The 15,324-nt window shown below is 38.1% G+C and overlaps 5 protein-coding genes across 5 annotated transcripts; all 5 read right to left on the reverse strand.

Moving 5' to 3' along the window:
* Positions 1 to 2,835: 2,835 nt before the first annotated feature.
* LOC117782891 lies at positions 2,836 to 3,437 on the reverse strand. The gene is made up of 3 exons (XM_034619988.1): positions 3,417 to 3,437; positions 3,231 to 3,350; positions 2,836 to 3,159 (listed from the first exon to the last, which is right to left on the reverse strand). Exons 1-3 carry the CDS (start codon positions 3,435 to 3,437, stop codon positions 2,836 to 2,838), a joined length of 465 nt encoding a protein of 154 aa, XP_034475879.1.
* An 852-nt stretch (positions 3,438 to 4,289) lies between these two features.
* On the reverse strand, positions 4,290 to 5,182 carry LOC117783845. Its single transcript, XM_034621395.1, has 2 exons — positions 4,957 to 5,182; positions 4,290 to 4,888 (listed from the first exon to the last, which is right to left on the reverse strand). Exons 1-2 carry the CDS (start codon positions 5,134 to 5,136, stop codon positions 4,373 to 4,375), a joined length of 696 nt encoding a protein of 231 aa, XP_034477286.1. The 5' UTR covers positions 5,137 to 5,182; the 3' UTR covers positions 4,290 to 4,372.
* Positions 5,183 to 5,834: 652 nt separating this feature from the next.
* Positions 5,835 to 6,758, reverse strand: LOC117783844. Its single transcript, XM_034621394.1, has 2 exons — positions 6,504 to 6,758; positions 5,835 to 6,436 (listed from the first exon to the last, which is right to left on the reverse strand). The coding sequence occupies exons 1-2, from the start codon at positions 6,702 to 6,704 to the stop codon at positions 5,918 to 5,920; spliced, it is 720 nt and encodes a 239-aa protein (XP_034477285.1). The 5' UTR covers positions 6,705 to 6,758; the 3' UTR covers positions 5,835 to 5,917.
* A 4,667-nt stretch (positions 6,759 to 11,425) lies between these two features.
* On the reverse strand, positions 11,426 to 15,296 carry LOC117784030 (angiopoietin-related protein 7-like). The gene is made up of 3 exons (XM_034621626.1): positions 15,187 to 15,296; positions 11,641 to 12,560; positions 11,426 to 11,584 (listed from the first exon to the last, which is right to left on the reverse strand). Exons 1-3 carry the CDS (start codon positions 15,262 to 15,264, stop codon positions 11,461 to 11,463), a joined length of 1,122 nt encoding a protein of 373 aa, XP_034477517.1. The 5' UTR covers positions 15,265 to 15,296; the 3' UTR covers positions 11,426 to 11,460.
* Positions 12,588 to 13,756, reverse strand: LOC117784031 (angiopoietin-related protein 7-like). The gene is made up of 2 exons (XM_034621628.1): positions 12,899 to 13,756; positions 12,588 to 12,835 (listed from the first exon to the last, which is right to left on the reverse strand). Exons 1-2 carry the CDS (start codon positions 13,702 to 13,704, stop codon positions 12,715 to 12,717), a joined length of 927 nt encoding a protein of 308 aa, XP_034477519.1. The 5' UTR covers positions 13,705 to 13,756; the 3' UTR covers positions 12,588 to 12,714.
* Positions 15,297 to 15,324: the final 28 nt, after the last annotated feature.

The following is a 15,324-nucleotide window of genomic DNA, read 5'->3' on the forward strand; positions in this document are numbered from 1 at the left end:
TTTGTTTCTCGGATTGGGGATTTGGGATTCTTCTACAGCTGCGTGGGATTATGTGCGACATGGGAATGCGCTTACAATCAAGAATGGACCAACAAATGGAGGAGGTGGAGTTGGTGGTGAAGAAAGGGGGTGGATATGATGGAGTGCTTCTTGATACCCCAGAGAACAGTTGAACAAACGATAAGGATTACTTTTGAGCACAGTTTGCTGTAAATATAAAATAATATTTATATCACTATAAAAACTAACCAATTTCTATACAAACTTGTTCTGAAATTCTCTAGAGTTGACAATTTATTTTTATAATTTTAATTGTAAATTTAGATTGTATAAATAATTTTATTTTATTTAGCTGTTTATAACTAAATTTGCTAATTTAATTTTAAATTCTAAATTAATAGGAAAACTTTTACATTAGTCTATTAAAATTAAATGAAGTGTCAGTTAATACCAGTTAATAACAATGACACTAATAACACTATTCAATCAATAAACACTTAACTCTGCATCAATCCAAATTATGGCATAGTTGCAGTTACATTTCAATATCTCAACAATGGCCATCAGAGTTGACCATCTGAACTTGAGCACAAACAGCTTTGGCAATAAGTGGCCATTCATCTTTCGGCTGCTTGGCCACAATTTAGACCACCCCACAGTCCACAGTGCCACAATCCAGAGTTTCACAGTACTTGCCGCAAAGTAAAACCAATGCACCCTAACCACAAACTTTGGCGTAGCGCATTGCGAACTGAATAAGGGGCAAGAAGATGGGAAGCTGGCAAGTAGAGGAGTTGGAAAAGAGGCAGAAATCTATGTAGCCGGCAACTTCTGTTACAACAGTCTATGGCTCTTGTCCTGGTCTACGTCTCAGTCTCAGTATCGGTCTCGGTCTTGGTCTTCATCTCCATCTGCAGCTTCTTTCTCTCTCTCTACCTCTCTCTCTCTGTCTTTCTCTTGCTGTGGTAACAGTTGGTTCTGGCATCAGGCGGCAAATAATGTAAAACGCCATTAGGCGAGATTTTCTCATACAAACAACAATTGTGCATTGGCACACAGCAGGCAGATGACGTAGTCGATGGGCGTATGAGGGGGGATGAGGGATGAAGCGGGGCACAAAAGGTGTGCCACTTCGTATTGACGGAACAGCCGCTGTGGGCATTGGACACAGCAGCAGCAGCAGCATTTTTTTATGCGCATTTTGCACAAGCTGCGGAGAGCGGGGGTTTCAATCACCCCAACGAAAACAATTTGGGCAGCAAGTGGCAACATTTGTTGCTGCCTCTGCTGCTGCTGCTGCCGCTGCGACAAATTGAATGAAATCACGGCAATTTGGCTGCCATACAAACATACACACAGCTGTGACCAGGCCGAGACTCGGCATTCGGCAACTGAGAACCGAGCATGGAGACAAGAGAACTGGGAACTGGCAACTGAGAACTGTGAGACGAGTACTGAGCACTGAGTGAGACCGTTACCAAATGGCCAATTGCAAATGTTTGCCTTATTCTTGACGCATAATTGAATTATTAATTTTTATTTTAAATAAAAATTTATAGATGACAGTTGTAGCACATGCGAAATCTCTTTTAGCAGCTCCTGCCTCTTGCTACCTGCCACTTCAGCTTCCACCGTCCGCTGCTCGTATTTATCTGACTGCGGCGTGTATCGTGGCGATAAAGAAGTTGTTTACTCAGCGCCAATTTAGCAACTCAACTCCAGCCAAACCAACCCACCTCCAGCCTCACACACACACACACACACACACACCACCCCCTCTCGCAAGCCAACTCCCCTTTAGGGCAGCAGGTCAAAATGAAGCTGTTTGTATAGTATGTGTGTGTGTGTGTGTGTGCGAGTGTGTGTGACGCGGCATTGACTGACTTTTGATAATAAGCCCGCACTGTGGGTGGTGCTCGGGTGGTGTTCAGTTAGCCCAACAGACAACTGGCAACTGAGTGCGAGCAGATAACACATCCTCCAAATGCTTGGAAACGCCTCTTTGAATGTAGAGTGTTGAGCTTGGGTGTAAATTTGTTTATGTGCCTCACTGCCACAACCTAAACATTAGCCATGTTCTCCCCACACTCATCAATTGCCAAATGCGAAGTCATCTTATGTTGGCTTCCACCTGTGGCGTCCTTAAAATGGTTGGTCATCTATTTTAGAGTATCGAATTTTAGGAAGAATGAGAAAAGCATACCGAAAAGTCACTAAAGTTTGTATAAAAAAATACTCATATGAGTTGGATGTTCAGGCATGTCTAAAAAACCCAAAAGCAACAACAAACTTATTGTCAGCATTCTCAAAATTTGATATATTTATTGAACCACCGAAAATTAATTTTTATATTGAGTAAAAACACAAATTATACCTATATATATTTCAGATGCATTTATTTATTGCAATAAGTAAACAACATTTAAAAGTTTTCTTTAAATTTAAAATAGAATTATGCTAGCTCATTTTTTAAACTCCAAAAATATATACGACAAATTAAATCTTTTATAGGAAAACCGATAATATTTCGATAGATTTTTACGTAGTTGTCAAAAATCCGTAGAGACTTGTTTAACACACCTAAATAATAATTCTTTATTTCTTTTGAAAGATTAGATAAAGGCATGCGCCAGAACTTTACAACTAGTTGGACCGATAACAGTTATTTCCATTTATGAGCACGGAAACGATATTTGCTATATTGAAAGCAGATAAGCACATAAAAATATTATATTATTATATCGATTTTTTTTCTAATTAAATCATTTTTTTTTAAATTAAACTCAAACTTCATATTAAAAGTGGTTACTTTATACAAAAATATACTCTCCTCTCTCAGAAGTTTCTTTGGCGGATAAGTAGAACTAAAGCTAGAGCCACAATAAATCCACCAGCTGATCGCATTGCAGAGTTGCATTTTTCATCAGACTGCTCAATCCAGATCAATTGTTTATCAACAAAAGTGTTGAATTTCTGCTGCACCTTATTTTTCTCCTCCGTAATCAGCTCTCGCTTGCGTGTCAGAACCTTGAAAAGGGGCACGGGTGCGATGCCAATGTAGCCACAGAATAGTGCATATGATGTGGCATCGGTGTCGAGCAATTTGTAGGTGACAGACATCTGAACGGACTCGCCAATATTCCAATTGAAAATGCCATGCTGAGAGTTGGAATCCCAGGTAACAGACCTGACTCTTTCATGGGTTCCCGTTTATTGTCGTCGGTGCTTACGTACTCCGTCTGTATTTCGAGCTTATTATCCGCATTGGGGCTGGCCGGAAAGGTATAATTCTGGCATACACTCTCATCCAAATCGGGGGAACGTGCAACCTCGTACCAATAGCCCGAAAGCTAAATATTACAAATGGACTAGTAAGAATTCTGCTGTGGAATAGAACTCTCTTTTATTATACTCACAGCTTTCAGATCGACAGGCATTCCGCCGTATGTGGTACATGTTGAAAATGGAGCTTTCGTTGTCGGAGCTGTGCTAACTGTTGTCGGAGTTGCACTTGTCGGAGTCGGATCCTGTGAGGTAACTCTCTGGAGAGCAACCGACCAGCAGAAGCAACACAATTGACATTTTTTTGTTCATACTTAAATATTGAGTACTATACTTTCCGGAATCCGTTGAACAACTGACTCAGAACAGGAAATAAATCGACCTCAATAGTGCGATTATAGCTTATTGCTTATCTCTTATCGTTTTCACTTTTATTGCTCATTTTTTTTAGTAAGCAATAAAGATACACTTCTAGAAATTGTCAACGGATAGTCGTAATGTTCACTAATAATTCAAATTTCCTGTTATACTAATTTAGTACTTCAAAAATTATTAATTTTTGTTATATCTTTATTAATTCAAAATAAATAAAAATAACTAAAAGTTTATTTTAATTAAAAATTTAAACATTATACATATGTACAATTCTGAACTACGTATTATCCAATTCTCAAAGGCATCTAAAATTTTAGTTCTTTATTGTATTGGCGAAACACTGGAAATAGCTGATAAAATCAACTCAAAAATAAGTAGATTTGTGACACACAAAACTTAAATCCTTAAATGAAAATCGAAGACAAGTTTGAATTTTTCAATCTAAGGCAATCAGTTGCAACAGACAAAAGGAGTCAAATATCGATATTAGATTTTAAGCAATATAAACACTATTTGTTTAATTTCTTTAAGTTTTATTGAATTATGTATTACACAAACATCGTCTTATTTATAAATTTGTTACATTTCTTATATTGAAAACACAATATATTTTATAATTGACACTTAATATCTTGCTTCTTGAACTAATTTAATAATTTATTTATAATTTCATTTAAACTCAAAACTCCTTTATTAAAAAACATCCATTCCTATTTTAGTGGTTTCTTTGGCGGATAAGCAGAACCAAAGCTAGAGCCACAATGAATCCACCAGCTGATCGCATTGCAGAGTTGCATTTTTCATCAGACTGCTCAATCCAGATCAATTGTTTATCAACAAAAGTGTTGAATTTCTGCTGCACCTTATTTTTCTCCTCCGTAATCAGCTCTCGCTTGCGTGTCAGAACCTTGAAAAGGGGCACGGGTGCGATGCCAATGTAGCCACAGAATAGTGCATATGATGTGGCATCGGTGTCGAGCAATTTGTAGGTGACAGACATCTGAACGGACTCGCCAATATTCCAATTGAAAATGCCATGCTGAGAGTTGGAATCCCAGGGTAACAGACCTGACTCTTTCATGGGTTCCCGTTTATTGTCGTCGGTGCTTACGTACTCCGTCTGTATTTCGAGCTTATTATCCGCATTGGGGCTGGCCGGAAAGGTATAATTCTGGCATACACTCTCATCCAAATCGGGGGAACGTGCAACCTCGTACCAATAGCCCGAAAGCTAAATATTACAAATGGACTAGTAAGAATTCTGCTGTGGGAATAGAACTCTCTTTTTATTATACTCACAGCTTTCAGATCGACAGGCATTCCGCCGTATGTGGTACATGTTGAAAATGGAGCTTTCGTTGTCGGAGCTGTGCTAACTGTTGTCGGAGTTGCACTTGTCGGAGTCGGATCCTGTGAGGTAACTCTCTGGAGAGAGCAACCGACCAGCAGAAGCAACACAATTGACATTTTTTTGTTCATACTTAAATATTGAGTACTATACTTTCCGGAATCCGTTGAACAACTGACTCAGAACAGGAAATAAATCGACCTCAATAGTGCGATTATAGCTTATTGCTTATCTCTTATCGTTTTCACTTTTATTGCTCATTTTTTTTAGTAAGCAATAAAGATACACTTCTAGAAATTGTCAACGGATAGTCGTAATGTTCACTAATAATTCAAATTTCCTGTTATACTAATTTAGTACTTCAAAAATTATTAATTTTTGTTATATCTTTATTAATTCAAAATAAATAAAAATAACTAAAAGTTTATTTTAATTAAAAATTTAAACATTATACATATGTACAATTCTGAACTACGTATTATCCAATTCTCAAAGGCATCTAAAATTTTAGTTCTTTATTGTATTGGCGAAACACTGGAAATAGCTGATAAAATCAACTCAAAAATAAGTAGATTTGTGACACACAAAACTTAAATCCTTAAATGAAAAATCGAAGACAAGTTTGAATTTTTTCAATCTAAGGCAATCAGTTGCAACAGACAAAAGGAGTCAAATATCGATATTAGATTTTTAAGCAATATAAACACTATTTGTTTAATTTCTTTAAGTTTTATTGAATTATGTATTACACAAACATCGTCTTATTTATAAATTTGTTACATTTCTTATATTGAAAACACAATATATTTTATAATTGACACTTAATATCTTGCTTCTTGAACTAATTTAATAATTTATTTATAATTTCATTTAAACTCAAAACTCCTTTATTAAAAAACATCCATTCCTATTTTAGTGGTTTCTTTGGCGGATAAGCAGAACCAAAGCTAGAGCCACAATGAATCCACCAGCTGATCGCATTGCAGAGTTGCATTTTGCCTCTGACTGCTCAACCCAGATCAATTTTGTAACTGGTACAAAAGTATTGAATTGCTCCTGGACTTTATTCTTGTCCTCCGTGCTGAGTTCACGCTTGCGAGTCAGAACCTTGAAGATTGGCGTGGGCGCGACTCCTGTGTAGCCACAGACAAAGGCATATGATTTGGCATCGGTGTCCACCAATTTCAAAGTGACAGGTATCTGAACGGTCTCGCCAGCGTTCCAATTGAAGATGCCATTCTGGGCGTTGGCATCCCAAGGCAGCAGACCAGTCTCTTTCATGTGATCCCATTTATTGTCGGCGGTGTTCACGAACTCCAGCTGCACTTCGAGTTTACTGTTAGCATTGGGGGTGGAGGGAAGAGTATATTTCAGGCACTGGCTGACATCCACATCGGGGGCACGTCCAGCTTCATACCAATCACCAGAGATCTGAGCGTTGAAATGTGAAATGATTATGTGAATTCCGTGGTGAGGATTTAATTCGCTTTATACTTACAGCTTTCAGATCGACAGGTTTTCCGGCGAATGCGGGACATGTGGAAAATGGCGGAGTAACCGTTGTCGGAGCATCCGAAACCGTGGTATCTCCTGTCGGTTTCGTAGTCGGAGTCGGAGCCGGAGTCGTATCCTCTGAGTAAACCCGCTGAAGAGAGCAACCGACCAGCAGAAGCAACACAACTGATATTTTAGTGTTCATATTTTGTTTTTTGAGAACTTTACTTTTCGGAATCCGTTGAGCAACTGATTCAGAAGAGCAAATAAATCGACTTAAATACTGAAGATATCTGCGCTTATCTCTTATCGATTTTACCTTTATTATTTTTTTTGTAGTATACAATAAAAATACACTCGAAGAAAAAAATCAAAGAGAACTAATAGGAAGCCTTAAGTGCAATTATATTGATAATTTGAAGACTTCGTTTTGATTTGCTTTTATTAATTAAATTTATTTTTAAACTATTTTATAAACGTTCATTTAATGCACTATTCAAAAAGTTAAGCGAATTATTTGAAAAATCTTTCAGTGTACATGTGCCGTTAAATAAGTTTCAATAATGATTATCATATCTCACTGTAACTAGGGAGTGCACGGTGAACTGTATTGTTGAGTTATGAGTAACGAGCCTGTAAATCAATAAGCGGTTATCTAATTTAAGTATTTGTTCATACGAAATTCGATAAGAGGTTAATGCCAGATAGAATATGCGATTGGGTACTGGAAAAGGTAAAGTACAGTATAATGTTGATAATTTGTTGATTTGCGAACAGTTTAGACAGTCGTGAAAGTAGACATCCTACTCGAGCTTTATCAATCTTAATCAGCCAACAAATTTAGAAATGATTCATTATAAGATGGAATTTCCTGGGAATTGCCATTCAAATTTCAATTGTTAAATACAATAACGTTTTATCAAACCAAATGATAACAAATTATATGGTTATGATCATATCCGGTTATTCAATGAATTTGATTTGAAAAAGAATTATATAATATTCAACAATTATTTCAGTGAGAAATCCGACTTACAATTAATGTCCTGCTGGTCGTTCTGCTCAGCGGTCGTCCTGTCCAAGAAGACGCGTAAAAATTGTCACCGTCAGTGACAGGCGACCTGAGGATGCTTTAGTCCTTTAGTCAGGAGAGGAAAGGGGATCCTGCGTCGCTGCCACTGACGGCAATTGAAGTGTGGACAATGCAAAAGGATTTGACAAGGACAGTGGCAGGCAGATGTACCAAGAAGTTATTGTATTCCGCAAACTACTGAGTGAATCTATATTTATTTGTTTAATGAGCAAAACTGTTTTCAAATACATTTTAACATATTTTGTATACCCCAGACTTTTGAACATTTGTCCTCCCAGTTTTTAGTTTTAATTTATTTATAATTTATTTAAACAATTAATGAAATTATCAATGCCCAATTTTATTTTATCAACTTAAAATAAATGTATAAATTTTAAAAGAAAAATTCTTTATTGACTGATATAGATTTAGTAAGTTTCACTAAGTAATTAGTTAAAAATTGAGCATAGCTTAAATTAAAGGGTTGGCTACGTGGTGTTAAAGAAATGTCTTTTTGAAACTGTAAAATCATAGAAATAACCAAAGTTGCGAAAAGCTGTCACATAATTGCAATACTCAAAGGAAATTTGCCAGCTGATGTTGCTGCTGCCACTTGCAACATCTACTGCCGTTCTCTATAGACAGACAGACATTTGCTTAACCTACAGACAGTCACAGCAGCATGTTGGCCAAAACCCATCAGGCAAACTCTAAATGTGTGTGTATATGTGTGTGTGTGTGTGTGTTGCTGCGAGTTATGCCCCACAGACACAAAAACTTGTGGCAACATTAGCAACAACAACGAGCGCAGAAAAACCAAACTAAAATACAAGGACAACAAAAAAGCGTTTAAGAAAAACGCGTGTGTCTGTGTCTGAGCAACAGCTCGAGCTACAACAGCAACAACAGCAGCGACAGCAACGACAGCAGCAATGGCAACTGGCAGCAACAGAAGCAGCAGCAGCAGCAGCAAGAGTAACCGTTATTAAAGATTTTGAATACCTAATTATGAAAATGTCAGACGCAAACGTTTTTTTGGGGGGAAGTATACAGAGAAAGAGAGCGAGATAGAGAGAGTGAAAAGAGAGGGGGGAAGAGAGTAGAATCTGATGTTGCTGCTGTGTTCGCTGCGATTGTGTGTGAGTCGCCTGCTGCTGTGGCTGGTTCGCTAGCTGATTGTTGTTGTTTTTACTATTATTGCGGCTAACAGCAACGACAACAACAACAGCAACAGCAACAACAACAACAATAGAAGCAGCAGCAATTTGTGTTTGTGATGTGCCTGGCAGCCAAAACGTTTCGCTTCTCTTTGCCTCAACTCAGCAGCAGTTGCTGGCAACAACAACAACAACAGCAACGGGAACAACAACAGCAACAGGAACAACAACAACCGCAGTAGCAGCAAAATATGAAAAATTCCATTTTCATGTCACTCAATTGAATTTCCATTCAAGTTTTCTTTTATTTTTCGCCGCTTTTTTTTTGTGTTTTTTTTTTTTGCAAGTGACTGACGACGTTGGCAGCGACTGTGCCGCCATTTTATATTTCAGCCACGTGTGTGCATGACTATGTGTGTGTGTTTGGGTGTGTGTGTGTGTGAATATGTTTTGTATTTTTGGTTTTTCCAGCTAAATTAATTGCCTACGGAATTGTAGTTAGTTGCCATTGTCCATTGTGATTGTTGTTGTTGCTGCTGCTGTTGCTGCTGTTGGTGTTGAAAGCTCAAATACAAATACAACTACATATACAAAATGCCAGCAACACACACACACACACACACTCACACAGAGACTCACATGCGACTAGCCAACAATGGCAAAGCCAAAAGTCCTTTACGAGTTTATGGTAAAAATAAATAATTTTGGGTTTATCTCAATGGCATACAAGTCATTTGCAGCTGAGATTTTTTCTATCCTCTCTTTCTTTTTCTCAGTCTCTATCTCTATCTACTTCTTCTATGATTTCCTATTTTTTTTTTCTATTCTACTCTCTGTTCTATTGCCTTGCGGTTTTATACAAGTGACAGGCGGTGGGACAGGTGAGGTGTGTTGGAGAAGAGGGAGAAGAGGGGGAATAGTATGTGCCATGTGAACAATTGAAGTATGTCGATGAGATCTGAGAAACTGGACAACAACAGCAGAGAACTCAGCTGAGATTAGCATTGTATTCCTGCAAACTTATTTTGATGGATTCTCTAAAAAGGACCTTTGAATATGACAAAGCAATCAACTTCGAGTACATGTGTTTGATTGGAAAACATATGAAAACGAAGAAAAGAGTTGTAAGGTAATTAATAAATAACAAGCGTATAAAAATATTTAAAATAATTATCTGATTATAAGTGCTTACAAAATGATGACTTAAGAACAAATGTAATTGCTGTCAATAACACAACATTATCCAATTTTTCGACTTATCTTATCGCACAGTATGATCTCATTTTTCGACAATTAACAACAATAAATTGATAAGAATTGATTGACAACACAAGGCAACGCCAGCAAATATCAAACTATGGATACAGATATGATGTTATCTTATCCAGTGTAAGCACAAGCATACACTATAATTCAGTGCCAAAAAAATTCTACGATTCTCTCAGTCTTTCTCATTCTGCCCCCAAACAAATTGTACTTGTTTTTGTGGCTTTTGTTTAGTCGCTGACAGCGCTGCCAACTGCAGCGCCTGCTTGCAACGCCTATGAACTTTATACTCCAGCTCTCCTCCAGCTCTCCTCTCGCTCTTAAGCATATATATATTTATTTCAACAATTTAAATATATATTTTAAAGAATGCTGACCAGCTTGGCATTGGCGCCTGCTGCTGACAAGTTGACAGTACCCCGGGCAGACTGCATCCCTGCGAGCCACTGCTCCAGTCCCTGCCACGTCTCGATCCAATGTCCTGTTGTCTGACTGTCGACGTTTGCAGTTGTCATGCTTTTGCTTGAGTAATTAAATATAATTTTCTTTTGCGTTTTACACGGCAACAACAACAGCAGCAACAGCAGCAACAGCAGCGTGTCTCATTGTTGTTGCTGCTGCTCAGTCAGCTATCAAATGCAGCACGAGGTTCTCGAGTGCTTCTCTGCTGGGGCAGGGATTGGGGATTGATTGTTGCTGTTGCTGTTGCTGTTACTATTACTGTTGCTGTTGCTGCTGTGGCATTGACAACAACAAACGACTCTAAACGGCAGCGCTAGGGACATTGCGCATACGCCGTGTTAAACGAGTCGTCAATAAATTTTGGCAAATATTTGACAAGGTTTTTTACCAGCAATAAATAGTGTTGCTGTGTTGCTGTGTGCTGTGTTGCTGTGTGTGCAGCTGCAACGACAACAACAGTCGCATCAATTTTTTGTAACATGTTGCCAAACATGGTTAAGCTACATCGGCAACCAGCCACACCCACTGTCCACTGTCCACAGCTGTGGTGGCTACTTAAATGTCGTTATGTTGTCGGGTCACGCGCGGCACAATGTTCATGTCCGTGTCCGTGTCCGTGTCCATGTGCCAAGTTCGGAGCAACGACAACAACAGCAGCAACAGCAACGACAGCAACTTTATTGACGCAGCAATTATGCGTAGCTAATAAAAGCGTTTGGGCGTGTGTGTGTGTGTGTGTGTGTGTGTGTGTGTGGCAAGTGGGCGTGGCCATAAGAAGACAAAAAAAAAAAAAAATACATTGCAATCGACATCGACAGCTTAGCGATTTATGCGTGCTAAAATAATGAATGCGTTCATTTATTTAAAAACGTGTTACGGCATTCAAATGAGATCCTAAAATCAGTTTTATATCTGCGCTTTAACCCATTAACAACAAGATAATTAATTCAAGCACTCACAATTTTCATATCAATATCAATATTAATTTTATTATTAATATTCATTTAAGTGCGCGCTGGCCTTATAAGCATTTTTACAGTTTTGAGAGTGCGACCTTCGTTAAATTTCTTCCACCAAATTCCATGAGTATTGCTAATCTCAAAGTCAGAATAGCGTCCATTCAGATTGCTTGAATAAAAATAAATACAATTAATGTGATTTATGCAAATTTGGGCATTACTTACCAATTATTAGATTCCCACCAGCCTCCCCGGTTGCTGTCATAGGGAGTTATAAATCGTTTATCTAGTATATCTGACATTGCATTTCCCGCATTTCCAGTATATATCCCGAGACTCTGTATGCGACATTGATCCCTGGAGCTGCCTAAAACGAAGTAGCTATAGCGGGCAAATCCTGTCTGACCCTTAAAGCTTTCCAAGTGCACATATAGCTCGTAAGGCTGTGTTTTTGTCAGATAATAGATCTTTTCCAAACCCATAAAGTAATTGTCATTGACATCGCCAAAGCCGTTAGCGTAATCTTGCCAATTTCTATTGAAGTCGAGGTCTCTACTAACTCGTTTTTGAATGACTATCCAGGGGAAATCCATTGTTATATTATCGCATAGCACTTCGAATGGTTCGGAAATGCCCGAAACTTGAATCATTTGAATACCCGAAGAGTTTCCACAATTATCTAAATATTGTGCATTTTTCTCTGTGGATTCAAGTATTTTATAGTCTGGTTTATTCTGAACAGATCCTTGTTTGGTTTGCAAACCATTAATTTTCTGGTTTTGTGCTTTATTGATCGCATCGCCGGACTTCAGGGAGTTTTGAATATTGTTTATACTGAGATAAGCATTTATTTGGTCGGTTACTTGCTTTAAATTGTTGCTATCAACTTGTCTGTTTGATTGAAGATTGGCAACATTTGCCTTGATTTCTGCCATATCTGAAACCAGCTTCATCTGGTTTTCAAACTGCGATGCCTTCTCTTCCCAAACTGCATTCTGTTTCGCTAGCTTTGTCAACTGATCCTTGAGCTTAATTATCTCGGCATCCTTGCTATAACATTTGGGTGCCATTTGAAATAGAGGTTTACTGACCCTATAGCAATAGGAAGCACACACGGAATCCAGTTTCCTAGATTCATGACAAAACTGCATAAAAGAAATAATTTGAATGAATAAAATATTAGATTTGCATTTATTAAATTTCAAAAAAACAGTTAGATAAAAATTAGTTGTATAATATTCGAATTGGTATTAGTTTTCATAGAAATGAATGAATAAGCATATGATTTATTATACGAATTTAATGTGCTGGCCTTATAAGCATTTTCACAGATTTCAGAGTGTGACCCTCGCTAAAGTCTTTCCACCAAATGCCTTGAGCGTTATCAATTTCAAAGTCAGAATAACGTCCGTTCAGATTGCTAAGAGTTAAAGAATTACAGTTATTCATTTGTTCAACTGTTATCGTATGATAAAGAACCTACCTAGACGATGGACACGTGTTGAACCACCACGCACTCTCCTGCATTTTAGCGCAATGAAACCTATAATGCGTATCAAAATCCTTTTCATAATTGGAAAACCTAGCATTCAAATTCTCCGACATTGCATTAAATACAGTTCCCGAAAATGTTCCCAATTCCATTAATCGATAGTTGTTCTGTAAGCTGGCTATTTTGAAGTAACTATATCGGCCATAGCCAATAAAACCCTGAAAACTTTCCAAGTGTATATACAACTCATAGGGCTGCGTGCTTGTAAGTCTGTGGATTTTCTCCAAGCCGATAAAATAGTTGCCTTCGATATCCCCGAAGCCATTGGTAAAACTTATAAAGTTCTTATTGAAATCAACAGATCGGCTAACTCGTCTTTGCATGACAATCCAGGGGAAATCCGATGTTATATTTTCACAGAATACTTGGAAAGGTTCAGCTATGCCCTTGACTTGAATTCTTCGAATGCCCACTGAGTTTTCACAATTATCCGAATAAGAATATTCACCGTCTTGTTGTTCTTGTGTTTTCTCTACTACGTTGATTTTTGGATATTCTGTTTGTTTGCTTTGTATAGCAATTGGAGTTGCTTGAGTTATCTTCCCATCTATTTTTTTTAAATGAGTTGTTAGGCTTTCGATATTTGCCTTCATTTCTGTCATATCTGAAATCAGTTTAAGCTGGTCTTTACATTGTGATTGCTTTTCTAGCCAAACTGCCTTCTCTTTGTTTAGCTCTGCCAACTGATCCTTGAGTTTGATTATCTCTGCATCCTTGCCATAACACTCGGGTGCCATTTGGATCAGTGGCTTACTGACCCTATAGCAATAGGATGCACACTCCGAGTCCAGTTCTTTTGATTTTTGACAAAACTGTGTTGGAATTTATTAAAATTAGTAACAGTTCAATACGGAGCTCAAATTTAATAAAACCTGAATTTAATTCTCCTTTTAGAATTACAACGACTATATTATTCTTTTATTACCTTATAACGGTATCAAACATACATTTTATTATTGCGGAAATTAGCATAATATTTATGTTTATTATTTTTAAGTGAATCTCATTATTCAGTTGGAAAAAGTGTTTGTTAGTTATGGGTTAAGCTAAGAATAAACTCTTGCGCTTTGTCGATTGCAAATATATTTTTCAACGTGGCAGCAGCAACAGAACAAACAATGCTGACAACAATGACAACAAAAAGCAACAACAACAACAACAATTTATATATGTTTAGCACCATTTAAGCGGCATCGTCCTGTGCCTGCTGCATGAGATAATGCCCGATTCTCGACTCTCTGATGTGTTTGTATATTTTTCTAAAAATTTGCACGCATTTCATTGCTGTTATTGTTTGTTGTTGTTGCTGTTGTTGCTGTTGTTTGTTTGTTGTTTGTTTGTCGCACATGTGTGCGGTTCCCAGCAGCGACGCCCCCAAAAAGTATGCAAAGCAAAAAAGCGGCGCACGCCACACAAATGCGTGTATGTGTGTGTGTGTGTGTGTGGGTGTGAGGAATGTGGGAAATGTAAACGGAATTGTTTTGCTTGCTCAGCTTGTATATGTATGCGTGTGTGTGTGCCAAAGGGATAATGACAAGCTGCCGGGGCAGCACAGGGCATGCCGGTATTCACACACATCCTCACACACACACACACACATGTGCGTGATACGCCCACTCATGCATTGGCAGTCACAAGGTGATGACGTCGACGCCGACGTCGAATCTGATTGTGACGCTGACGCTGTCACTGACGTCGACGTCGACTTCGACGTTGACTGCGCTGCTTTGCGTGTCTTATCTACAATGCGGGAAAACACGCACGCAACTCAAGCAAAACCAAGCAGCGGGTTGACACAACAACTTGTGAATGTGCATGTGAATGTGAGTGTGAGTGTGAGTGTAAATGTGAATCCTGTCGGTCCTCTTTGCACTCTGCGCTTCCTGCCTGCCTAAATACATTGTTGGAGCAATCAAATTGGGTTTGCATTGTGGTTTAATAGTGTTGGCCCATTTGCCATTGTCCTTGCTCACAACAAAGGGGGCATCCTCCTAACGCAATCGCAAATTAACTAAAAGCCGAAAGTGTGTTTACCAAATGAGTCACATGAATGCCAGATAGTCTGCCTGATTATGGCCAGCTATGTCTGCGCTTATCAGCCTTCGATAATCACTAGGCAAATTATTGTAGAAACCCACAATCGAGTAAGTAATATTCGCAATGGTTTTTGTCAATGAAACACCTATGAAGTGCATTTTTTAATTAATTTTTGAACTTACCGTATCAGAAAAAGCTCCTTTAGTTGCAAAAACAACAATCATTATCGTCAAATATGATTTTAACAAAACGACTTGCATCTTTTTGGAATTTCCACTTCTAAATAATAGAACGACACGTCTTTGCAAATGCTGAAAGTG

This window comes from Drosophila innubila (assembly GCF_004354385.1).
Source record: "Drosophila innubila isolate TH190305 chromosome 2R unlocalized genomic scaffold, UK_Dinn_1.0 1_C_2R, whole genome shotgun sequence".
Taxonomy (NCBI): Eukaryota; Metazoa; Arthropoda; class Insecta; order Diptera; family Drosophilidae; genus Drosophila; species Drosophila innubila.

Coding starts and splice junctions, on each gene's coding strand:
- LOC117782891 (XM_034619988.1), bottom strand. CDS start 3,437: ATGCCTGTCGATCTGAAAGCT. Junction 3,351..3,416: donor TGCCTGTCGATCTGAAAGCT/GTGAGTATAATA, acceptor TGTAATATTTAG/CTTTCGGGCTATTGGTACGA. Junction 3,160..3,230: donor TCGAAATACAGACGGAGTAC/GTAAGCACCGAC, acceptor TCCAACTCTCAG/CATGGCATTTTCAATTGGAA.
- LOC117783845 (XM_034621395.1), bottom strand. CDS start 5,136: ATGAACAAAAAAATGTCAATTGTGTTGCTTCTGCTGGTCGGTTGCTCT. Junction 4,889..4,956: donor TGCCTGTCGATCTGAAAGCT/GTGAGTATAATA, acceptor TGTAATATTTAG/CTTTCGGGCTATTGGTACGA.
- LOC117783844 (XM_034621394.1), bottom strand. CDS start 6,704: ATGAACACTAAAATATCAGTTGTGTTGCTTCTGCTGGTCGGTTGCTCT. Junction 6,437..6,503: donor AACCTGTCGATCTGAAAGCT/GTAAGTATAAAG, acceptor TTCAACGCTCAG/ATCTCTGGTGATTGGTATGA.
- LOC117784031 (XM_034621628.1), bottom strand. CDS start 13,704: ATGGCACCCGAGTGTTATGGCAAGGATGCAGAGATAATCAAACTCAAG. Junction 12,836..12,898: donor AACACGTGTCCATCGTCTAG/GTAGGTTCTTTA, acceptor TTTAACTCTTAG/CAATCTGAACGGACGTTATT.
- LOC117784030 (XM_034621626.1), bottom strand. CDS start 15,264: ATGCAAGTCGTTTTGTTAAAATCATATTTGACGATAATGATTGTTGTT. Junction 12,561..15,186: donor AAGGAGCTTTTTCTGATACG/GTAAGTTCAAAA, acceptor TCTTTTATGCAG/TTTTGTCATGAATCTAGGAA. Junction 11,585..11,640: donor TGGTGGGAATCTAATAATTG/GTAAGTAATGCC, acceptor TTTTTATTCAAG/CAATCTGAATGGACGCTATT.